At 46.6% G+C, this 24,914-nt stretch overlaps 1 protein-coding gene across 3 annotated transcripts in view; it reads left to right on the forward strand.

The window, feature by feature from the left end:
- Window positions 1-24,914, forward strand: part of TRERF1 (transcriptional regulating factor 1) — a 99,712-nt gene that overhangs the window by 73,224 nt on the left and 1,574 nt on the right. For 2 of the 3 annotated variants that reach the window (XM_061348318.1, XM_061348317.1), the window contains exons 4-16: window positions 5,325-6,962; window positions 7,515-7,561; window positions 8,249-8,399; window positions 9,324-9,572; window positions 12,877-13,246; window positions 13,841-13,901; window positions 14,649-14,788; window positions 15,495-15,598; window positions 16,707-16,782; window positions 21,474-21,562; window positions 23,244-23,357; window positions 23,602-23,790; window positions 24,228-24,436. In XM_061348318.1, coding sequence (XP_061204302.1) covers window positions 5,589-6,962; window positions 7,515-7,561; window positions 8,249-8,399; window positions 9,324-9,572; window positions 12,877-13,246; window positions 13,841-13,901; window positions 14,649-14,788; window positions 15,495-15,598; window positions 16,707-16,782; window positions 21,474-21,562; window positions 23,244-23,357; window positions 23,602-23,790; window positions 24,228-24,436 — 3,173 coding nt within the window. In that variant the 5' untranslated portion in view covers window positions 5,325-5,588. The remainder of the gene's footprint in view (window positions 1-5,324; window positions 6,963-7,514; window positions 7,562-8,248; window positions 8,400-9,323; window positions 9,573-12,876; window positions 13,247-13,840; window positions 13,902-14,648; window positions 14,789-15,494; window positions 15,599-16,706; window positions 16,783-21,473; window positions 21,563-23,243; window positions 23,358-23,601; window positions 23,791-24,227; window positions 24,437-24,914) is intronic. The other variant, XM_061348319.1, reaches the window with a different exon arrangement.

Here is a 24,914-nt window from a genome sequence, read left to right on the forward strand (position 1 = left end):
CCTGCGAGAGCACAGGGCTGGCTGAAAGCAGCCACTCGTCCTCTCCCGATTCTGTGCTGCTCAACCATCCAGTGTTGTCTCAGAGCAGCTTCTGGTGTCTGAAGGGGGCTACAAGGATGCTGGAGAGGGACTCTTCATCAGGGACTGCAGCCACAGGACAAGGGGTGATGGGTTCAGACTGAAACAGGGCAAGTTCAGGTTAGATCTAAGGCAGAAGCTCTTCCCTGTGAGGGTGCTGAGGCGCTGGCACAGGGTGCCCAGAGAAGCTGTGGCTGCCCCATCCCTGGCAGTGCTCAAGGCCAGGTTGGACACAGGGGCTTGGAGCAAGCTGTTCCAGTGGGAGGTGTCCCTGCCTATGGCAGGGGGTTGGAATTGGGTGAGCTTTAAGGTCCCTTCACAACCCAGACCAGTCTGAGGTTCTGTTACCACAGTCATCACATCCGAAGAGTGCCAGCATCACCCCTGAGAGCTGGGCTTGGTAATGCAGGTGTGCATTCTTCGGTAGTGCTCTCCTGGCTTTTAAAGCTGCTCTTCTGAATGGGCTTTTAAAGGGTTGGTAGTGCTCAGCTCAAAGTCAGGCCTGTCTGTGCTGTCGCTTAAAGACTGGGTTATAGTTAACCCATGTGGCAGAGGCTGCTGGTAGCATCAGTGTTAACAGAGCAGAGGGTACCAGGGAAGGAACTGCTGTATATTCCAGTGCCTGTCCTAAAGGAAAGCAGAGACCATGATGAGGAGAATCATAGAATCATGGATGGTTTGTGTTGGAAAGAACCTTAAGGCTCATCCTGTTCCAGCCCCTGCCAAGGGCAGGGATACCTCACACTAGACCATGTTGCCCAAGCCCCTGTCAGATGGCTCTCTTGATTTAGGAGTAGGTTAGCAGAGGATCTCACAGTTCAGAATAACAAAAAGAGGCCAGTAAAAACCCATTCTAATTCAAAAAGCTGGAGACTGAACAAGATAAATCCTGTTTTGTTTCTGTTGAAGCAAAGGCTGTGTGGGAAATCAAAAGGAAGGAACAGCACAGAGAACTTTGGTTTTGAATCTCCTCTCATCTGCAGTTACAAATGAAGCTTATGTTCTAATAACAAAAAGACAGCCCCTTGAGAAACCCCTGTGCAACTGGAGGCTGGAAGGCACAATTCAAACACGTCTGCAGTGCTGGGAGAACACATGGCAGTGACACATTTCTGTAAGCAGGCTTGCCTTAAGTGTTATAAAACCCAGTTTAGACCACGAGTGGTGGTTAAACTTGCCTTAACTGACATGTTACCGTGCTGCAGGGAGGGATGTGAAGAGGGGATGGTGCCCCAGCAAGTGAGCATCTGCTGATCATGTTTGTGCTGTCCTGCTGGTTGAACATTGAGGGCTGTTTTGCATCTGCCATCACATGCAGTCTTCTTACTGAGCCTGCTTCATTCAGCATCTGCTCTCCTACAGTCTTGTCATCCCTATCCATTGACTCAGTTCTGAAAGTGACACTGGCTGTCATTCAGTCCTTGTTTTGCAGCCTGCACCCAGCCCAACTGTCATGCAACAGCCCATTTGGAGTGGATGTCTTGCTCTGAAACCCATGTGGATTCAGGCAGTTCAATAGTGTGACTGTGGCTTGATCTGCTGTGGTGTGTGATGGAGCTGGGAATGCTTCTGTTTGTTAGGGGGTTTTAATATAACTACCATCTCCTTGATATTTCACCTCCTGTTGTCATCTCTAAGTTCTTTTGACTCTCCAGTAATATAGTTTATGAAGGAGGGAAGCCAGACCACCCTTATTGACAACTGATAACGTTGGAATAGTCTTCCTTCATGGTTACCAGAATTAAGTTAAGGCATGCTTCCAGGAGAGACTGTTGCTTGTATTCCCTTACGCGTGCTTGTGTTTGCAGGGTTGCAGTGTGTAAAGGCATTTCAGCCAGCTTGGCATGTCCCTGGCTCTCAGGCTGGGGAAGTTGCAGGGGACCACACTGAAGCAATGAGAAAGAGTTGGAGCGAAACCTTGTCTCTGTTGAAATCAATTGAACTCCCCTTAGTTTGAGTCCAGATTCTATCCATAAACTTAAGTGGGGTTATTTGTCCTTCTAGGCAGTCTACAGAAACAGTTCTGTCCTTCTGCATTTGTTCTGATGTGCCTTTGTAGTGATTGCATGATTGGGATATATCTGTGATGTCAGACATGTAAGAGGTTAAGTAGCATAAATGGCTGTTGGGAAGAGAAGAAACACAACCGCAGAACCATTGTTGCTATAAAACTTGGGCTGCTTTTAGTTGTTTGGTTTAACCATTTAGGAGTTAGAGCTTTGCAGTGATGGCTGTTCAGGCACCAGCCCCTTTTCTTCCTCCCATTGAAGGAAACAGAAATCGTTCAGTGCACTGCCACTGGCTTCTCAGTTGGCCAGAGACTAACTTGGGTGCCCCTAAAGCCTTAATGGTGGTGTGTACAGCACCAAAATACTCTTAGTTTTTAATCCCACAAGAAATGCATACTGTGAGCATTTTGTTAATGTGGTAACAAATGCTCAGTGTGTACAGCACCAGGCCCTTGCATTTAAGCATGTTCAAGTACCAAACCCCCCCCAGTATCTAAGGGACTTCTTTATTACTGATTAAGCTTGCATCAACGTGCCTGCCTCTTGGTTTTAATATGCTCCTGAAGGTACAATACTAATAATGCTTTTTAACATTTGCACTTTTCTCCCTCTGGATACATTTGAAAGGAATGTTTTCATCTTTCTTTGGGATGGGACAGTGGGTGTTTGAAAACAATGCAGGTGTCTTCAAGTGCGATGCTCAAAGGGACTGAACTTTCCCATCCTTTCTTGACCTGGTGTTTTAATACAGTTTCCCATTTTAATTTTCTTCAGGTTTATTACATGTGTTTCTGTGTCACTGTGATGCTAACTGTGTTACTACTTCAGAGACAGGAGTTATGTCCCAGCTCCCAGACTGGAGGTGTTGTGAGGATGCTGGAGAGGCAGTTTCTATGAGCATTATTTTTGATCCTAAGACAGGGGAAGAGAGAGGTTTGTGCTGACGCTTCAGCTGTAAAACCTTCCCAACTGTTTTCCAGTCCCCTGAGATCTGTATAGGATAAGCCCCAGGTGAAAGGGTGCAGTGACTGGAATTCGATGTGTGCCCAAGGGCTGGCATTCTCTGGTGACCCCATGACTCACAGTGGCTGCTGGGGCAGGAGATAACATCTGCCATATATATGTGTGTGTATGTGTGTATATATATGTAAAAACCCCCATATTTATATTTACATTTACATATATAAAATATACCAAAATCATGCCATTTCCTGCCTTAGGAATAAGTGCTCTTACTCCTGAAATACCAATGGCCTTTTAATTGTCCCCTGGCAACATCTATTCTCACTCACTGGTTTGTATCACTCTTGCTTCTTGTCCTTTCACTGATACTTGTCACTTCAGACTCTAGAAAGAAGAGCCAAAACCAACGAACACAGTGCAAGTTACACCACTGTTAATAGGTAATATGGGACAGATCTCCTATTCAAAAGGTGTATCAACAGACCCACTAGTGCCCTGTTTTTATGGGAAGATGTGTTGAGAGCATCTCTGCTGAGCTGTCTTGACTTCACAGGTGTAAGAGGAGATGCATATTCCTCTAGAAGTTGATGGCCTTTCCGTGTGAAACACCACACAGGGTTTATTTTTGTTGCCCTTGGAATGTTTTGTGCCAGCCTTGTTCAGTTTCCCTCCATAGTTGTGAATAGGCAGCCTTTGAAGTTGGGTTGGGGCTGAGCCACCTTGTTGGCAGCCTGAGCGTTCACTGTTGACTTCTCTCTTGGTTGACTCGTGCATGTCTAACAGTGTGGAAGGGGAGCGTGTTGAGAGGAACTCTGAAGCAATGTTATATTTCTGGAAAGGGGAAATAAACTTGCAATTATTCTCAGCCATTATTTGTCACGTGAAAAACGTTACATGCTAATGGCTGCAGATGGTTCAGACAAAAACTGTACGCGCTGAAAGCCCTCTTCATTGGAGCTCTGGTTTGCTGTCGTACATTATGCTCGAGCGGAAGAGGGTTTGTTCTGCCTGCAGCTATGTATTACCCTTCTTTGCCGTTGCTAGCACAGACCCTGTTAATATGCATCTGGCAATGGTTAAAATTTTCTCCATCAGTGACTTCACATTTATCCATCCAGATCAAGGATTCTCCTAAGGTAAACCAGGTAAGGACCTGGGTACACAGGAGGCTTTGGTACCTTTAGAAAGGCAGATGTGAAGGAGGCAGCGTTATGGTTGTGGTCTCGTTTTTTTGTGCTCTTGTTAAAGCTCAGGATCAGGTTTTGTGTTAAGACCTCTTTATGTCTGCATAAGCATATTGTGCCTCTGTGTGTGCGTGTGACTGTAGACACAGTGATTGCTTCATACTGTGGAATAGTAAACCAGCCCTATAATGTGCTTATGTATTCTGGCTTATTCATCACAACCAGTCGAGACAGCTGTAAAGCGTTACTTTGAATTACAGTTTATACAGTAAAAATGAGAAGAGGTTGCATTTGATAGAAATCAGTCTGTTAAAATAACACAGGTGAAGGAAGGGCTAGAGGGTGGAACAGGAGTTGGAGTTCAGCGCTCCTGAGGTAAGGTGAGCGATCAGGAAAGATTGATCTTGCCATTAATCACATTCCCCATAGATGTGTCAAACAAATGGATGTGCAGCGATGCAGTTGGGTAACCATGCTCATGAGTTGCTCTTTATTGCAACAGTAATGCTCGCTGCTGTGACAACTTATTCTTAAGGGATGCTCTATGTTCATATCACCAGTGGGCACTCTCTGTAGGTGCTCTGGAAGTTGGGAAGGTGTGGAAGGCCCTGTGCAAATCCCAGATTGCAGTTTTCTGTCTGCCCTTTTAGGCACTGATCCCTGAGTACAGTCAGCTCTGTTCAAGGCCATGGTTTTCTTTTACCTGGTATACAAGGGGGTGTTGCTTCTGACAAGAAGGCTTGTAACACTGTAGGAAGGTGACCTGGCTTGATAGTCAACTGTCTGTGTAAAACTAGGCGTGAGAGAGCAGTATATGGCCAGCTAAAGCTGCTTGAATGGTCACATGCTTTATGGGAGAAAAGAGGTTTGAAGAGTAAGCCTTTATTTGGCGGAATGATTTTATCGGAGCACTGGAGGCAGGATAACGGGATGAGGTGAAGTAATCTGACTGCTCTGGAATAGCCCAGCTGCTGCACTTTGCGTCTGCTTATGTATTTCAAACTAAGATGTTACAGTTTCCTTTGAGGCTATACCTGTAACTGTTGATGTGGAGAGCTGGCCTTCACCTTGTCTTTCTCTCCCTCCGCAGGTGCCCGGCACACTGAGTGTATTGATCTGTGTAGGATCTGTGCTGTGGTCCATGTATTGAAGATGTGAAGCAACGGCAAGTCTGAGGTTGGAATTACTGATAGACTGGAGAAAGTCTTGGTCCTTGTGATGCACATGGACATGCTGGATTACAAGTAATTCTAGCTTTTCCCCTCCCCTCCCTTCCCTTCACTCAGCTATCTCAGGGTTCATAGAGATTTCAATGGTTCGTGTGCCTGTAAGTTTGGAACAGAAGTGACCAAAAATGGGGGACCAGCAATTGTATAAGACTAACCATACTGCCAACAGCAATGAGAACTTGTACTACCAACAACACCAAATGAACTCACTTCCATCTCTAAACCATAGCTACGGGACGTCTGTTCTGGATGCTCCCCAGGCATCCCCTCTCTCCCCACAGTTTCCTCAAGATTCAAGAGACAGTATAGCTTTGCCTGTAGGTTCCAAAAGTCTTGGCTCAATGGATACATCCAGACAAACTACTTGGACACATTCTGGCTCAGGAAACCACGTCCCAGTGAGGAACAGTTTGAATAATCCAAGCACGATGTGGAGCCCCCTCGGGCAGGGGGAGTCCCACGATGGGTACCAATATTCCTACTCTCAACCCAGTGAAAACCGATCACAAAAAATCACCAGTGGGGTCCTGCACAAACTGGACTCCTTCACGCAAGTGTTTGCCAACCAAAACCTGAGGATCCAGGTGAACAACATGGCTCAGGTTTTGCACACCGAGGCTTCGATGGTGGAGAGCTCTGGTGACAGCGCGCTCAGGCAGCTGCTGTCCCAGAAGCCAGCGGTTGAGCAACAGCCCGTAACTTCCAGTGTACAGCGATACCAGCCGGTGCCGCAGCCAAGCCACCAGAGTTTTGCAAGCACGCAGCAGAAGCAGCAGATGCAAGTCATGCAGCACCAACAGTTGTACTACGACTACCAGCAGCATCTGTCACAGATGCAGATGCACTCTGCGTTCCAGCAAGGGCAGACGCACGTTCAGCAAATGCAGCCCCAGCAGCTCTTACCGCAGCAGATGCAGCACTTGCAGCAGACTCAGTACTACGCTCAGCCACAGCAGGGACATCCTCGGCTCTCCATGCAGGAGATCCAGCAGCAGCAGCCAGCTCGGCAGCAGCAGCAGCGGCACTGCCCGGTGCCAATAGCTCAGTATTACCAAACCCAACCTGTCATGCAGCAGTTACAGCAGCAGCAGCAGCAGATGCAGTTGCCGCTTCCTCCGTATCACAGGGAACCTGATGCAAAGACTATGCATGACTCACAGCAGTACTCTCAGGATCCCAGTCATCCTGTGCAGCTTATCCAGTTGGGAGCAGTGCCTCAGTATTGCTACCAGGATCCCCACGAACAGTACAGGCACCTGTACCCGCAGAGTTTGCTGCAGCAGCAGGACCAGCAGAAGCAATACCCAGGGGAGAGCAGGGTGCCAGCTCTGAACTCCCATGTCGGCCTCACTCCTCCAGAGAGCGCCGAGGATGTCCCGCGGCAGGAGATGAACTCTGTAGGTAATGCTGTCCCTCATCGAACTCTTTTGCCACCCTCGGGGGTTCATCTGAACAACAAAAGCTCTCAGCAAGACTCTCCTAGCGCCGCGTGGCCTCAGGTAGGTAATGGCTCAGACCCGGGTTTTGCATAAGAGCAGCAGGGTGTGGAAATGACACTGCTGCAGGAGAGCCAGGAGGTCGGGATGTGAGCTGTGACCGCTGGCATGTTCTGGGGAGCTGCATTCAGAGACTTCTCTTGTCTCCATCTCTGGGTTCAGCCCGGGCTGGTGGCACCACGGAGCTGCTGCTTCCCTCTTGAGGGGCTTTGGGAAGTTCTGTTCTGGGGAGGAGGGACCCAGTTACAACAAATGCTTCTGCCAGTTTTTCGACACCCAAGGGCTGGATTGCTCAGGAGCAGTCGGACAGCTGCCTGTTGCAAAGTAACACTCCAGGGTCAGAGCAGAGGCTTCCAACAGCAAGGAAGTGCTCACAGAGGCACTGATTTGGTAGAGCCGTTGGGAGGCTCTCAGCTCAGAGGCTTTTCATATTAGTAAAACTCTACACCAAATGCAGCCAGTGTGTTGTGGGGACCTTCACTTCTGCATTGCTGTTTTCCTGAAAAAGGCTTTTCTCTCTTTTTTCCCCCCTCTTTCCTCCTCCTTTGCTCGCAGGTGCCGCTGTCAGATGGCAGGCTGCAGCCCCTGTCCCCAGAACAAAGGTATTTGAACAAGACAACATTAATCCTTTTAAGTATGACAAATACAAGGGAGTGGTGCGGTGCAGAGGGAAGGAAAGGCACTCTGGGTACTGTTCCTCCATTAGAGGCATGTTTAGTTCTGTGCTTGGTGAATTTGTGTGATTTCCACCCCCCTACCTCCCCCCAAGAAAATTAATGCTTTGGGTTCCATAGAAGAGAACCAAAGGAGGAGCAAAAGCAGGGGAGCAGTTTGCCCTCAGTGTTGCATTTGTAAGAGAAGGGAGAATGTGTGGTTTGGATTTGTGTCTTTGGCATTGGGGATCTTCTGTTTAACCTGAAGGTCTCACCTCTGAAGGACTGAGGTGTTCTCCAGCACAGTTTCCTCCCATGAGTGGGAGCACTGGTTAAATGCTGTCACGAGTGGGGAAATGCAGGTCTCGCATGATAGATCTTGTGGGTTCTCAGGGTTTTCCATACTGAGGCCTACTCTAAACTCTCTTTCTCCCCATCTTGGGAGCAGGGGATCTAGGTTATTGCCCACATACTCCACAGCGGTCACCCTGTGTGTACTTGTGGCTTTATAACCATCTAGCTGTAAAATCTTACTGACTTCCTCGACTAAATGTCTTCTTTTTGCACCAAAGGGAACGTGCCAAACTAACGTCTCTTCTTCTGTTCCATGCTAAAACCAAATGAAAATACACATAGTGGCCAGAACAGAGAAACGCTTCCTGAGAGAGCTGATGCGAAGAACAAACTCATGTGTTCAATATGCTTGAAGGAGTTTAAGAGTTTGCCTGCTCTAAACGGTCACATGAGGTCCCACGGAGGAGTGAGAGCATCTCCGAACTTCAAACAGGTAGCAGTCTGGTTTGCTTCAGTATTTGGCTTTCTCCTTTCCATGTTTGCTTGCTTTGCCATGCTTTGCTTTACTGTCAAAACTCGTTCTTCTTGGCGCTCTTTTGTTATGTCATACCCTGTGTAAGCGGAAAAGGACGTGAATCTGTTGGTCTGTAGGCCAGAAGTCTCGCTTTCCAGCCCGAGGCAGTGATGGAGGACAGAACACAGCTTGTCCCTCTCTTTCCCTGCATGTTACAAGAACACCCCATGGAATCAGTTAGGAGCATCAAGTTTTTTCCACCTCCTGTTCATTACATTAGAAATATCAGGAACATCGAGTCTTCCTTATTTTCATTTGGACTACTTGGATGAGTAAGGGATGTTAATTGGAAGCCTTCCCAGGCTTTAATTGAAGGAGCAGGATTGTTGAATCTTTGACAGCCTTCTTCCCAAGTGTTTTGGTTCTGTAGGTATCAACAAATACCAAACCAAGCACGTGGGTTTGAATTGTTCTTGTAAAAGGAACTTGCCCTGTCAGTTGGTTTTTCTCTGTCCTGGTATTTGATGAATTCTGTCCTACGTGGGAATACCGCAGGAAGGCAAAGAGCCATCAGAGTTACACCATCTGCATCTTTGTTTTCAGGTGGGGGATGGAGAATTCTGGCTTTATAGCGATAAAAAGAGCACGTGTTTCTCTCCCCTCCTGCAAGTTATCTTGTGAAGATGCTTCATGTGGTTATTTTCCACCGAGGCTGAAGCCTGTGTAGGAGTCATAAGTAATCCGCCAACTTCGTTCAAGGCAAACAGAGTCCAGGGAGCCAGCACCGTTGTGTGTTTTGTAACCCTGGCCGCTCCTTTTGAGCCACGGTGCATACCTTGTGTAGTGTGTCCATCCAGCAGTAGCCTCCTCACTCGGGCTCAAAGCCTTTAATTGTCTGTACAGGATGAAGGAGAGAACCCACCACAGCAGCCGCTGCCTAAAGAGGTGGATAGCCTCGCGCCCATCGTCATGCCAGTGTCTGTCCCTGTAAAGCTTCTGTCGCCTGAGCCCAGCACGCAGCCCTCTGCCAGCACTGCCACAGTCAGAGACAAGCCTGCCAACCCTGTGTCAGATGACGAGATGCCCGTGCTCGTGAAGATGACTTACTCGCCACCGTGCAGTCCAAAAGTGGCCAACCCCTGCTCATCCTCTGTGAGTGCTGCGTTTCTTGCCACTAACTGTGCTCTGCCTGTTAAATCCCTTTGCTTATAGTGCTGCTACTTCCCAAAGCATCTGTATTCTAGAATATGTTCCAGAGTCTTCATGATGCCCAGTAAGCACAAAGGGCCTGTAGCATCACAGCATTTCTTCCTAGTCCATTTGAAAATGTTAATTTTCCCTTTGCTGGGGAAATGGAGGCCTCAGTTGAAAAGAAATAATTTGCAATTGGAACATACTATTCCTTTATCCCACTAGAACAAAGGGAATTAGTCTCCTTTTACTGGTTTTGGTTTGGTTTTTTCCCCCCTTTCAGGCTGCTTTGGTTTTATGTTATTGCAGTTTTATTTCTTCCTGGTGGTTTTTTAAAGGCAGATCTATGTGCTTCTCATTTCAGCCCAAGACAGGAGGGCACTGTGTAGTGCTTACAGTGTGTGCTCTCAACCAATATGAAGTAATTTTTCCTTTCTTTGTGCATGCATCAGATCGAAGGGAATCTGATCTAGGAAAAATAGCTATGCTCAGTGCTTTCATCTCACTTGTAAAACTGGGATTGTCAGGCAGCACGAGGAATTGAGGAGTGCTTGAAGGAGATGTGGGAATGCTCTTTCTTGTTTTCCTGAAAGGCTCCTGGAGCAAGCGGTTTTTGTTTCACATTCCAGTGTAGGAACAGATGCTGCTTGTTCCTTCAAATCCATGTTTGCAGTCTACTCCATGATAAGAGATTACTGGGAAGCAGCAGTACTGCATGGCATTATCTGTGTTACGCAGTGAAATACTCCCATGGTCACGTTTTTCTCTCCTCCTCATGAGGCTGGTGGCCAAAGGAGGGGACAGCGTGCACCATCATGGATCAGCTCCCTTCTGACCCTTCCCTCAGACGTAACACAGTCATTTTAAATACATATGAAATGTTTGAGTCTATTCCTCTCGGACAGAGGTTTTCCCCATAAAATCGCCCTTTCCTGCTGAAGGCAGCATCTCACAGTAGTTTGTAACTCAGCAGCACAGCTTTTATTGTCTATTTCTGGTCTCTAGGAAGAAAAGGGACAGTCTTTTCTGAATCCCTGAGCTCTGAGTGGGAGATCTTCTCTAGAGACACCAGAGTAGGTGGCTTGGGCTTGTGTATTTCTGCAACGTATGTGAAGTGACTGGGATTAAATCTGCCAGTGTTTGGCTAAATGCGCATTCATTCACTCCGAATTGTGCTTTGCAGTCTTTCTTAGTGCCCAAGCAAACTAAACTCAGGCGGTTTCCTCTCTGGATCCTACCTTTTCTCTAAGCAGTAGCACTGGAAACATTCAAAGACCAAAAGAGCTGCAGTTCCCTCCTCCTCTGTGAAGAGATTGTGCCACTAGAGACCTTTTTTTTTCCCCCCTTTTTAATACCAAAGAACTGGAGCTGCGTTGCATTTATTTATACCTTGCTTTGAGCTGTCCAGAACAACTCCCACAAAGCTCATGGAATCAGTGAAATCAAACAGCAGAGGGAAACTGAATATTCAGCAAGGCTACAGGCCAGTGAGCAGTCAGGTGAGGCCCATCAGGATCTACCCAGAGCGGATCTGTCAGGGTGCAGCAGCAGGGCCCACAAGGATGCACTCAGTCTTGGATACTGGGAACCAGTTCCTGGAGCTTCAGGGAAGTAGTGGGGTGCTTATGCATAGACGTGATGGTCTCCTTTAATATTCACTGTGATCTTCTTTGCTGGTATAACCACGTTGAGACTTAAGGTGTACTGTAGCTGAAGCAGCATAGGAGACGGAGGGGTACAAGACTTCTAGGGTGTTGTCTTGGTTACTTAGTTTTACGCTAGTGAGAAAGGAGTACCAGCTCTGTCACATTTAAAGAGCAGAACAAAATGAGCCCTTACTCAAAAGCTTGGATCTGGCCTTCTCTTTTTAGGTTTGAGTTGGGGGTTTTCCCCTCTTTCTCCTTTATGGACACAAAATGTTCAACATCATCATGAGCAATGTCCGTGGTTCCGGGTAACCCTCGCCCCTTCACTGTTCTGAATGGCCATTAGCAACAAAATGCTCTGTGAAGCTGCATTTGGGGTTTTTCCTGCAAAAGGAAAACTCTTCCCAAACTTGTTGTTCTTAGAGAGCAAAAATGTCAACAGCTGTTGGAGGGGATACAGCCATGATCTAACAGGGAGGACAGGACCTCTGTAATCAAAAACATGTCCGCAAGCTGCAACCTATTAACAGAAGGGATAAAGGGTGACAGTGCTAATGCGCCTGGAACATGGTTTTTATTTGGGTGGATGCGGTTCTCAAGAATCACCCATGGCATAAAGATTTATGCTGTCTAAACATACGCTGCAGTGATTTATGGAGTAGTGGAATTTAGCAGATGAAGCAGACATTGTGGAGTAAGTATCTGCTAATTTTCTGCCACTTTCCAAGTGTGTCCTAAAGAGGATCTACTGTGGAACACCTAAAAGCAGTATCTTTAATGTTGTGCTCATCTCCCAGCTCTTTGTGTTCTTAAAGCACAGCCTGAGAATCTGTTTCATCCCCGGAATCCAGATTCCAGGTTTGCCCAAATCCCGTGCATTCTGCTTCTGTGGACTCCTAAGGATTTATTGTTAAATGACTTTTCAAACATCCATATGCTAGAATCCTAGGCATGGCACAGCGTGTGTTTCCCAAATGGACATCTACTCCCCTTTTCCCTCCAAGGAAAGAGCAGGTAGTTAAGTTGAAGATTTGTTGCAGCTGGACTGTACTCAAGCTGATGGGAATGCAGTGATAAGAGGCAAAGCATTTGGATTTATGACATTTTTCTTCCTTTCCTGCCGCTGAGTCCTGCAGTAATTTCACTGAGCTCATGTGTCCTTCCTAGGCAAACAAAATAAATGCATTGGAAAACATCTCACCTAAAGTTTCTAATACGATCTGACTGGGTAATGAAACAACTCCCCGCAGCCTGTGTGTGCTGTGCTGCAGTGCAAATAGATGTGGCCAGGCTGTTCTGCTGGAGCTGAAGAAGGCTGTGGGAGACTCCCGCTCTGGGAGAGCTGTTTCCTACACCTTCAAGAGCTGGAAGCAGCCTCTCCATGTGTGGCTGTGGCTCAGCCCTACCCTGACCCAAAGGGCTTGCTGAGGGAGGGGAGGGCAGCTTGTCCTGGCTTTCCTCACTCCCCTGAGGTTTCTGTGTAGCACTAGATAAGGTATTGACCCAGGCTTATGTGAATAAGTGCCTGGTGGTAACAGCATTTCCTGAGCTGTAGGGAACTGTGTGCAAGCCACGTTTAAGCATGCCTAAATACTAAAGTTCTGTGTGTTTTCCTGTAGGAAATTAGCAAAAAACCTCATCCAAGTGCTGTAAAATTGGAAGAAAACTTCAAACCATTGCAGGACAAGAAGAAGTATCGGCACAGACCCGAACCCCTCTTCATACCTCCTCCTTCCTGCAACTTCAGCATGTCCCATTCGGGTGCCACCCTGTACCAGAGCCAGCTTCGCTCTCCCCGCGTCCTCGGGGACCATCTGCTGGACCGGACGCATGAGCTGCCCCCCTACACTCCACCGCCGATGCTCAGCCCAGTTCGGCAAGGGTCTGGTCTCTTCAGCAGTGTCATCACATCATCTCACAGCACCTCGCATGCTCAGCTGCCCCTTACGCCGCTGACACCCACTCCACGGGTACTCCTGTGTCAGTCTAGTAAGTACTACACTTACAGAGGCAGCACATAGTAAATAACCAGCTCTTGTGGTGTTCCCACATTAGTGGTTTTCATGTGTACTCACATACGTGGCTGGTACAGCTACTTCACAGGAAAAACCCATCTTTATTGGGGTTTTTGCCTTGGATTTTGTAGAGTTAAAGCTTAAAGTGAACAGAGGAGCCTAACCAGCAAGTAAGGCTGTGATCTTTCAGTGTGGTGTGCCTCAAGAAGGGACCAGCATGGCTGTCATTACATCTGGGCCTTCTGAAGTGGCTGGGCCACTGGATCTGGTTTGAGATGTGGGGTTCCTCTGAAGTATTTTCTTACGAAGCCCTGAACAAAAAGGTGTCTAATCACACATGATCAGGGCAGTAGAAACTGCTACAAGTTAAGACATTGCTGGTACCTCTGGAAAAATGTCGACAGTTTCTGCCTAAATGTTGACAAAGGGTAATTTTTGGTAATAGACTGGAATAATGTTGATGTGAATGGGGAAGTGGCAATGCATCCACTGCACTGGCGGAGCGTCAGCAGTGATACAGTTGTTACCAAAATACCCTTTTAATCTCAAACACCAATCTCTGTTTCAGATAGTATTGATGGAAGTGTTATTCCTGTGACGCCTGGGCCTGGAGAACAGACTGTTGAACCGTAAGGAAAACCATATTGGTTTTGTCACTGCCTTTATAAATAGCTCCAGACTACAGCATGTGGCTTAAGTGCTTTGAACCGGGCAGGTAGCGTTCGACTGCCTGAAATCACATTGGGCTGGATGTATTTAAGGTTGCTCTGGATGATGGCTGAGGACACTGGAAGCAAAGTGGCTGTGAGAGATGGAGATGTTGTGGCTCAAAGATGCTGGGAGGGGCTTGATGGGAGCCACTGAATGTGAAAGAGCAGTTAGTGATGGGTGGGAAGAGGGCCGTGAAGGACACATATGCTGATCCAGTACTGTTGTTTAGATAGATATTAACTGCGGAGCTTTGGAGAGGCATTACCTGGTAGGTTCCCCAGGTCCGACTGCAAACAGGCTTGTCCCTCCGTAGTAAGGCCTCTTTCTGCTGAAGAGTGCCCTTCTCTATGAAGGGTACTGATCTGGCATCTAAGCCTCTTGCTAGTCAGCACACACACCGGCTAGCTTAGGTTGTTCACAAGGTGGGGTGTCTCAGTACAGTTTAAGTTATGTATTTACACTCTAGTTTCTCCCAAGAGATCAGTTCTGTCTCTATTCAGAACAGCCCACTGAGAGTCAAGCATTGCATAAAGCAGTCTGACACAACTTCCTGCCTCGCCAGTGTAATAAAAGTTTAGCTGGAAAGAAAGTGAAGGCTGATGTGACTTCTGGGGTTTTTTTCTGCACTTCTGTGTGGTTTAATATTTATTTATTTATCCTTCTAGACGAATCAATATCGGGTCCAGATTCCAGGCTGATATTCCTGAGCTGCAGGACAGATTGCTAATGGAGAAGGATGCGCACAAGGCTACTTTGGTTTGGAAACCGTGGCCAGAACTGGAGAACCAAGTCTTCCAACAAAGAGGTACAACAACTTGCTGGTTTAGAAGTACATCAGCCTGTGCCTGCTGAAGAAATTCACATTGATTTCTCATGTGTATCCTATATAAAACGTTCAAGAGAGGTATTATTTACTGAGGGTGCAGAGCAAGAGACCAGAACTGCGTGTTACAGGTTCTGAGTAACAAATGACGTGGTGCCACTTCAAGTGAAGTCAGGATGAAGTGCTTTCTGGCAGCCAAGGGGGAAGGATTGTTGCTGGGAAGTGGGGTCTTGGGGTGGTTTTGGGTGCTGAACTGCCTGGTAAGGGCAGAGGTCACAGATGAGAGGCAGCTCCTGAGCCTGTTCTGTGACCATAACGGAGAGGAAATGAGACAGGCTCAGCAGCTTCTACCAGTCCTGAGCAGAGCTTGTTCCTGCTTCCAGCACGGTTCATTTCTGTTTCTCCACCCTGCCTGGAGCCTTCCTGGCACAGCAGCACCAGTGGCCTGGCAAGCCACTCTGGCTCTGCAGTAGCTTGTCCCATCACAGGGACTGCGTTCTGCACATCCCATCACGTCCCCTCCTCAGTGAGAGATCCTAAAACCATGAGGTGATGTGCTGCGGAGAGAATAGGAAAGCTGCTGCCCTGAACTGTATTGTTTTTGAGTGGCATTGCAGAATCCTTGGCTCTGGGTGTTTGACTGACAGGCTAGTGTATTAACAGTAAAATGCTGACTTGTTTCTCACAGTGGAAGACCTTTTAAATATGAGCTGTTCCAGTGTGTTACCTGGTGGAGGAACTAACTCGGAATACGCTTTGCACTCTCTCTTTGAAGCAAAAGGAGATATTATGGTAAGATAAGAAGCTGAAAGAGGAGATAGGATCCTCTTCTGCAGATAAATTAGCATGCTTTATTAAATGGATTTAGCTATGGTTATATAAAGAAGAGATTTCTGATTGATTCGCAGTGAATGACTTTTCCCTTTCATTCTCTAATAAATTTAAATTTCAAAGCAGTGCCTCTCTGAAGGCTTACTGTATATTTCATATAGATAAGATTACTTAGTTTATAGCCTTGGGGCTTCGAATGTGTCCCAGTACTTACTCCAGCCCTGATATTTCACAGGCTTTCTCTGTGGTCACAGGGTGCTTAGCCCGTCCTCTCCTAGCCCTTATGAAAACCCTTTTCTGTAGCAGCAGTCATAGCTAATTATTTGTTCAGAACTGTGAGGTAATTGCACACAGGTCTCCTATAAATAATGCATTTCAGATATTTGCATTAGTTTAGTGATGGGAATGTTATTAAGTAGGGCAAAACATGCATTTTGCTCAGTGTTAGGGAAAGACAAGGCCCTGCACTGGTTCCTGGAAAGCCAGTTTGAAACAAGCTGCATCAGAGCATGGGGCTGGGATGAATCTCATAGGATTGTCTAATACAGTGGGATTTAGCTTGTGTCCCAGTTTCCTTAGGCTTTGTTAGCTGGGTCTGAGACAGGAGGCTAAACTTACTGTCAGGATGTGAAATTTGCTATCCAGGGAGGGTCTGCATTGCCAGAGGAAATATTTTAGGGACCCACAGATCATCTCTCTCCCTGATCCTTACAGATGTTGACCTAGCAGATGTTCTAAAAGCCTTTATGCTATCAAACCAACCATTAAATATTAGTATTAATTATCAGCACTATAAACATATTTGTATGTGGCAAGCAGAAGGGAGGGAAGAGCTGGAAGCTGCTGAGTAATAGCTACATTTCTGCTAAGGCAGGACAGGGGTGCTTTAGGTGCTCTGTGAGGTACATAGTTAATGGGCCTTGGAGTAATTTGATGCGATTTTGTATGCAGAAAAGAAAAAGAGGAGAAAATTAATTCATATCCTCGTACCAAATAGTCTTCTAAATGCAGCTGTGTGCCACAGCTGACTGCGTTTGCTCATTCTGGTTTTCCCTGCTCTTTCATTTAGGTTACTCTTGAGAAGCTGCTGTTGAGGAAGCCAGTGAGATTGAAGTGTCATCCTTTGGCAAATTACCACTACGCCGGTAGGTTTCCCTGTGCTCTCTCTGTCTGCTGGTATCTAGAGTGCAAGGCTGGAATTCCAGGCTGGAGCATGGGATCATGCTGCACTCTCTGCACAGGGATGGCAGCATCTAAGAGAGGTGATGTGGGCTGTGCTGAGTGGTACTTCTGAAGCCTTTTGTGGCAGGTTTGGAATTGTTTTTCCTGTCTGATGATGTGCAGAAACTTTGCACCCATGTAGCTGTGTGGGGTTCTGCAGATTTGAAACCGCCTTGAGTCACTTTTTTCCTCCTCTTTTAAAACTCCTTTTAACACTGCTGCTATTAGTAGATCATAATTTACTAGCAGGAAGAGCTCCATTTTGTGGTATATACATTTCTGCCATCATGCTTTCTTTTTCTTAGGTGATGTTGAATAAATGAATACGATAATCATGAGCATCCTTCCAAAGAGGCAGTGCTGTAACTCTTGCTAGTGTTTTAGTACCAAATACAGAACCTTTCTTTGCCTGGATTTAGAGGACTGGGGTGGTGACTTCTTTAACAAACACAACGGGAACTACCTGTTGGTGATGAAGGAGAAGTGCTCTGTGCAATACACAAGGTGGTATTAAGCCATTGGACTTACATCACATCACCGAAGCATAGGTGGGAAATGTCCCTCCATGTTACTGCTTAATGCTTCATAGTGGCTAACTGCTGCTTGGACACCCAGAATAGGGTTTTACATAAGAGACCTGAGACTACCTCCAGTTTTAGGCTCAACAGGAAACAGGCCAAAAGTCTGGTGGTCATGGTAAATGTACTCATTTCCAGTTCCAGTCATTATGTGACCCAAGGATAGAGGCAAGCTGCTTCCCGGCTGCAGCAGCTCACTGGGAAGACTCCCAGTAACAAGAACTCTCTTGTAAAGCAACAATCTAACCCCTTGGCCTGAGAACAAGAACAGAAACACATCTGATGACAGCTGATAACGAGAGTGAATGAATGAATGAATGAATGAATGTGAAGATTGGGTTTTGAGTCCTGTCTGGGGGAGATGCTTAGTGCCTTTGATAATAGCTCTGTTGTACTCCAAAGCGTGAATATGGCATGGGTGGAGAAGGACATCAGCCAGGAGCTTTGACACCTAATCATGTGTGAGGCAGTCCAGGGCGTGAGAGGAGGAAGGTGAAGAGCTATCACAGCAGCCTCATCCTCAGCGAGCAATCTAATTAGCAGAGCAGATAAGACACTTCTGCCTGTGTGGCAGAGGAGGAGGAACAGTCTTTACTGAAGCACCTTCAAAGTAGTTTCAGAAGGTGCAGGGAGAAGCCAGGAGAGGCTATTTTGTTTAATCTTTCCCATGAGATGATGCTGACCCATATTACCTAGCACTGAGACCTGTGGACATCAGTGTATTCCTATCTGTTAAGCAGTAAAGGAGGTTTGATTCTGTTTATCACAGCATGAAACAAACTCTCACCAGTCTGGATTTAAGCACTATAAAATAACAAGACAAAGCATTCCTTACTAATGCTCTTGACTGCAGCATGTGATTGGAACTTGCATTGACAGCCCTGCTCTAGCACCATGCAGCACCTCTTGAATAATGGTTCATTTGTGGTTGATAATCAGCCACCTGAGGCGTATGGGAATTTCTTGCAATCTGGTGCATGAATAGCTTAATGTAACTCCAGGTGGCATTTGTGTGGGTTAATTTGTTGGGCTTTCTGCTCCATACTCAGAAATGGCAGCTTGTCACCGTGTTTAAAGGTGAAGTCACTGAAACAGAGCATGGCACTGACTCATGAGCATTAACTGATAGCACAATCAATCCAAATTCATCCTTAGCATTGCCCTTGGATGAGGGTATAAGCGACTGGGTTGCCTATGAAACCTGTTGGCTTGTGAGGGAAGCGAATTGTAGAACTTGAGGCTTTCCTGTTGTGTGCTGAGAGAGCTGGGCATGCTGGCCCAGGGCTGCTTGGGAGAACACCTTCATCTCTTTGTCCTAAAGCTTTGCCATCTCTCAGGATGCTGTTGTAGGGAAGGGAGAGGGAACATGTATCCAATACAGGAGGAGCACTGTGGCAAACACTTGAAGCATCTGCATCTGAAGAGTGGAATTTCTCCAGAGAGAATTGCAGGAGAAATGGTCTCTGAAATAATGTGCTTCAGTCAGCCTGGAAACTCCTTGTACCTACTGGGATCGGGTGTGGATCTAGACCCAGCGTATGCTGTATGTGATGGATCTGAGGCAGCTCTCAGGGTGACTCCCTGGGTGCGTGTGTAGCCCCCTTGGAACTGAGAGGTTGGGTCCAAAGCCCCCATATTTGTAGAAGGTATCTGTAGTCAGTGAGTCAGTGCAAAGACAACAGGGCCTGTAAAACAAAGCATACAATAAATGTCTGAATATAAAGGTGAGCTTTCAGATTTCATCTGTATTCCAAAGTCCAAAATTCTTCCTTGCTGCATTGCAGATCTCTCTCTATACACGTTCTCTATATCTCCCTCAAGCTAACAAGAGCAAAAGTGGTTTCCCAGCAACCAGAGTTAAAAACAGCTTTTCTTCTGTTTCTTTTCCTACACAGGATTTATTCTATTAATTAGGTTACTTCCAATTAACCCGCATAATCTTGCAAGGGCCTCTGCTAATACCACAGCTATCGGGGAAATGCTGTGAGGCCTGAATCCTCCATGGGTGCACAGTAAAATTACTTCACAGAAATGATTCTATAGTATTTATTTTTCAGGAGAGCATGACTGACTAAAGAGGTTTGCCAAAGCCTAACGTCTCTCCTTTGGTGGTTTTATGCCTCTTAGAGTTATAGTTTGGCATAGTAGAGCAGGCCACTGGACTGAATCAGTGCATTTGCCCCTGCCCAAAGGGATGAAACATCAAATCACTGGCAAGCTGTGTAAGACGGGAATGATGGTGGTTCAGGGTGGGGAAAGATGGCGAGGCAGTGTGTCAGCAAAAAGATCTTGGGGTGGTAACTGAATAAATACAACTGGCTTGAAGCCAGGGCCTTTCTCTGACGTTGGAGAGAGCTTCAGTGTAAATCTCAGTGGAAATTACAAATGTGTGCTGGGAAAGCCTGCAGGAAACAGGTTGCAGGGAAGTTAATTGAGTAGTTTTGAGCATACGAAGGAGGAGTGAGACACCTGCTCCGAGACTGCGAGCCTGGGAGCTGGCGCTGAGAAACAAAACACTTGCAGTTAATAGAATCTGTGCATTTTGTATCAGCGTTAAGTAACATGTAGAGTTCAGTGCCATGCGTGGTGCCAAGCCCAATGGAGTTCAGTGCAGAGGCAAGCATGTCTGTGGAGAAAGGTGACTTCGACAGCAGCATTAGGGATTTCTCTGGATAAAAGTAGTACGTGTTTCTAACACTTTCAGACAGACCGAAGGAGAATTTTCTCATGGTGTAAGTGATTTCAAAGGCATCTGCTTTATCACTTCTTGCATATCCTCCTTTAACGTATGCAATGCTGCCCACTCGTACCAACAGGACACTGCTTTGATGCAGTATAGCAGTCTTGTGTTCCTTCTGTTTGACTGAGGAAGAACAAATTGATTTCAATCTCAGTGTTGATTTCACATTTTCATGGCCAGTTAGGCTGGAGAAGCAGACCCAGAATAACAGTACTGGGAAGTTTTATGTACACCTTCCATTAAATGTTCCTAAAACACTCTGTACTGCACATTGCTACAATATCTGCTTGTGACCTCTGCTACAGAGGAGTTAAGTGTCTTACATCAAGCCATGCAAGTGAAGAGCTGCAAAAGGACCTTATAAGAGTTATGATGTGGAGAACAAAATAATAGGTGACTTCCATGTAGTTGAATGTAAAGTGGCATATCTGGCAATAAGCAGTACAAGCTTTACGTATAAAATTGAGCTCTGCGGTGGTACTTCTCAATTAGAATGAGAGCTTGGGATTGCAATGCTAGTTTTATGAAAGCATCTGCTCTGCATTTTACAGCAGCTAAAAAAAACCCCAAGTCAAATGTTAGAATAGAGAACATGGTGATACCACTGTGCAAGTCTGGATTGCTTCTGCGTTGAGTATTATGCACCCTTCTGCTCCCTTCATGTCTTATAGGCATGCTTTAGTAGTGGAAGAGGTTCAGAGGGGGCCAGCAGTAATGGCCAAGAGAGGATGACATGACCATTACAGAGAGGTCATGCAATCCTGGACAGCATGGAGGTGACGGTTGGAATTAGGTTACTTTCTCTTCCAGTTGAAGAACAAAGGGTCCCCCAGTGAATCTACAGGGAGCCATGAGCCAAAGAAGAGGAAATGGTTCTTTGTGCAGAGAATTTCTTGGTCTGTGAAACTCCTTGGCAAAGGATGGTTTGGGTGCAAGAAGTGCAATTGGTTGAAAGGAAGAGTGGGTCAGCACTTACAATGATAATTACTAAATAAGCAAATTGCACCAGACTTGGGAAATCCCCTGCACTGGGAGTGGTTAGAGGTTAGGAAAACTTCAGGAGAGGCATTGTATTTGCTTACCCTGGCCTTACTGTTGCCTAAGCAACTGCCTGTGGCCGCTGCTGGAGACCAGATAGACACTGGTTAGATGGACTTGAGGACTAAGTCAGTACAGCCATACTTGTATTTGGGTAGCAGCATGTGCTTGAGGTTTTCCAGTTTCTGTTTCAGATATGATGCCAGCATAAAGATGGTGGGTTTTTATCACTTATAATGAATTCCCCCTTTTCTTTAAGGCTCTGACAAATGGACCCATCAAGAAAGGAGGCTGTTCAAAGAGGCACTCTCCACCTACAGCAAAGATTTCATATTTGTGCAGAAAATGGTAAGGTTATTTCTGTTCAGTCAATTGGGTTTTTTTTATTCTTTGCTGTATTCTGTTCCCCTTCATTTACCCTCCAGTGCCAGACCAGCTCCTTGCAGGCACAGAGCCAGCCATGGTTATGAGAACTCTGACAGGAGTAATATAATCCGTTCGGTGTACCTGTGCCTGCAACTGCAGCGCCAGTAAAAACCAGGCAGAAACAAATAAATCAGACTTGTTCCTCTTGTTATTACATGTGAAAGTCATCACACCTGGAAGCTCCAGTGATGGCATTGTGCGTGTGGAACGAGCATGGTGTGCTGCTGTCATCTCTCTGTTCTCTGGCAGTCTGTTCAAACGTACCTGAGTCACTGGCATTGAGCTCTGTGCTGGAAAAGGTTGAAGCCTCTTAATAAGGAGGGAAATGTTTGGGCTTAATTTTCACGTTCTGCCACCAAGTAGAAAAGACAAGGTGTATACGATTGGGGACAGAATTCCTTACTTGTTAGCTCAGATGTGGCAAGACATTTGGGTTTATGGGAACCAAGTTTTAATCCCTAGATTTCTCAGTGATAGTGTACAGTTGAGCACAAAAGTATGTTCCCAGTCATTTCCTGACTAAAGTGTAGAGAATCCCAGAGAAGTGAAATGAAGCTGAAATAGTCACCACAAATTTGACTGGAAAACAGTAACTAAAAATGTTCCTCTACAAGAGTATTCCTGCTGTAGTCAAACTGGGGGGGGGGGGGGTTCTCCATTTGAGTCTTTGAGAAATAAAGCCTGCCTCTTAGAATACACTGACCAACTCGACATACGGAGTTTCCCTCTGAACTGGACACTACTGAGGTAGGATTCTTGCTTATTAAAAAAAGCAAGCATTGTTTTGCACAAGCCAGCATCACATTACTGTTGTTCTGACCTGACTTCAGGCATCTAAAAGGAAACAAATGTTTGCACATCAGGTATTTGGAGGCAAGTTTACATCCCCGACACAGCATACATTATATATTACATGTCCGTACATATTCTATGTCCTTCTTAGTGCCTTTTGACACTGGCATTCTGGCGTGTATCTGCATCAGTGTGGCAGCAGGGCCAGGGCAGTGATTGTCCCCTGCACTGGGCACTGGTGAGGCTGCACCTCGAATCCTGTGTTCAGCTCTGGGCTCCTCACTGAAAGAGAGACATTGAGGGGCTGAAGCGGGGCCAGGGAAGGGCAACGGAGCTGGTGCAGGGCCTGGAGCCCAAGTGTGATGGGGAACGGCTGAGGGACCGGGGGGCTTCAGTCTGGAGAAGAGAAGGCTCAGGGGGGACCTGATGGCTGCCTCCAACTGCCTGACAGGAGGATGGAGCCAGGAGGGGCTGGGCTCTGCTCCCAAGGAACAAGGGATGGGACAAGAGGAACTGGCCTCAAGCTGCACCAGGGCAGGTTTAGATGGAGCTGAGGAGCAATTCCTGCCCCAGAGGGTGCTCAGGCATTGGAACAGGCTGCCCAGGGCAGGGCTGCAGTCACCGTCCCTGCAAGTGTTCACACAGTGTGGAGACGAGGCCTCAGTGCCATGGGTTAGTGGTGGCCTTGGCAGTGCTGGGGAACGGTTGGACTGGATGCTCATAAAGTTGATTCTGTGGTTCTATACTAAAATTGTGTTGAGTGAAAGCAGAACATTGAGATTGGACTACTTCTGCCATTCCTTACCTGCAGGTTAAGTCTAAGACGGTTGCACAGTGTGTGGAATACTATTATACCTGGAAGAAAATCTTGCGTTTGGGACGGAAACACAGAACACGTTTAGAGAAAAGGAGAGAGGAGTGCCTGGTGAGTCTAAAAGAATGTAAGAATAACACCTGATAATTGTTGTGTTCATCCAGTTTGAGGAGGAGGTTGCACTAGATGGTGTAGGTCTGCTCCATAATTCTTAATTCAGGATGAGGAAAAGGTACTGAAACCTGGAAGCACGCTTGATGAAGCATCATGCTGTTCCAGTGCTGTGTCCTGCTATCCAGCCCTGTCTGCCTTTGACCGTATTTCTAGTATCTCTTACACGCACTCTCACTTTCAGACGAGTGGAGAGGAAGAAGTGTTAGAGGAAGATGAGGACATTGAAGAAGACAGAAAGGAAGAAAGGGAGATGCAGAAGTCTCCTGATCCACCAGCTATCCCTCTTGTTGGACCCATAGATCTGCCTGCCCTTCAGAGTCTTTCACTTTCTTCGTCCTCCTTCATCTGTGAAATGCCAAACTGTGGTGCTGTACGTGGTTGTTATATTTAATAGCAGGGGAAGGGGTTGCACGCTAGTGAAATCAGGGCTTTAGACTGTTGCTGGCTGGTGGTGGTATCTCCCAAATCTCTTAGGACAAATTATTTTGCCTGCTTTTAAATCCCAGCCCACAAAGCACAGGCAATATAAAATTGAATCCTGAGTTGTTGTAACAGAAATACTGTATGGTGACAGCTCTGATTACCTTTTTGCTATACAACTGCAGTAATAGGACGTATCACTGGTTTGTTTTACTATGACTAAGTTTCTTTACCTCTAGTGGGATATAGGTGAGAGCAAGCAGCACTGACCAAGTAGACTGTGCGTGTTAGAGGTGTACGGTTGTTGTGCAGTCAGCATACCCCTTTCTGCAGTGCAGTATTGCTTGGGTTTGATGTCCTTTCTTCCCCCACCCCCCTCTCCATCAGGTGTTCAGCTCCCGGCAGGCGCTGAACGGCCACGCTCGCATCCACGGAGGTACGAACCAGGTGCCAAAGCCGCGGTGCACCATTGCAGGCCCGAAGCAGAAATGCGGTACGCAGAGCGGGTACTGCTCCATCAAGAGTTCACCTGCCCACAGCACAACAAGCGGGGAGACCGACCCAACGACGATATTTCCTTGCAAGGAGTGTGGCAGGTAAGCGCAGAGAACTCTGCAGTATCACATTTGCCCATTTATTTTCCAGATGAACAGTATTGCAACAAACCCTTTGTTTTGCTCTGATGGTCTCAGAAGAACAGTTTTGCCTTACCAAAACCCTCAGAGATTGGTTAGCATGACATTTTGGATGTTTTGGAAGCTTCACAGTATTTACTCCGATATTCCTGAACCTATTTACCTGCTGGAATGTCTGCATTTGACAGTCCAGCTTCCTGCTACATCCCACACTTGCATGTGACAGTGGGTCACTTTTTGTCCGTTTCTGTGCCTGAATTCGTCCATCCTAACGTGGGATTCCTTCACGTTTTCTTTGTTGTGCCAGGACTGTTGTGAAAGTAAGGACAGGGAGAGCGAGAATGTGCAGAGACACTGAAGCAACTATGCGAGCTACAAAATACCTCCGGCAGTAGGAGTAGGCCATTTTGCTACTGTCAGGATGTATAAATCTGGTAGT

The sequence above is a fragment of the Neopsephotus bourkii genome, unplaced genomic scaffold (genome assembly GCF_033783945.1).
Source record: "Neopsephotus bourkii isolate Nb327-2 ecotype Australia unplaced genomic scaffold, CSIRO-AGI_Nbou_v1 NB_354, whole genome shotgun sequence".
Classification (NCBI taxonomy): domain Eukaryota; kingdom Metazoa; phylum Chordata; class Aves; order Psittaciformes; family Psittacidae; genus Neopsephotus; species Neopsephotus bourkii.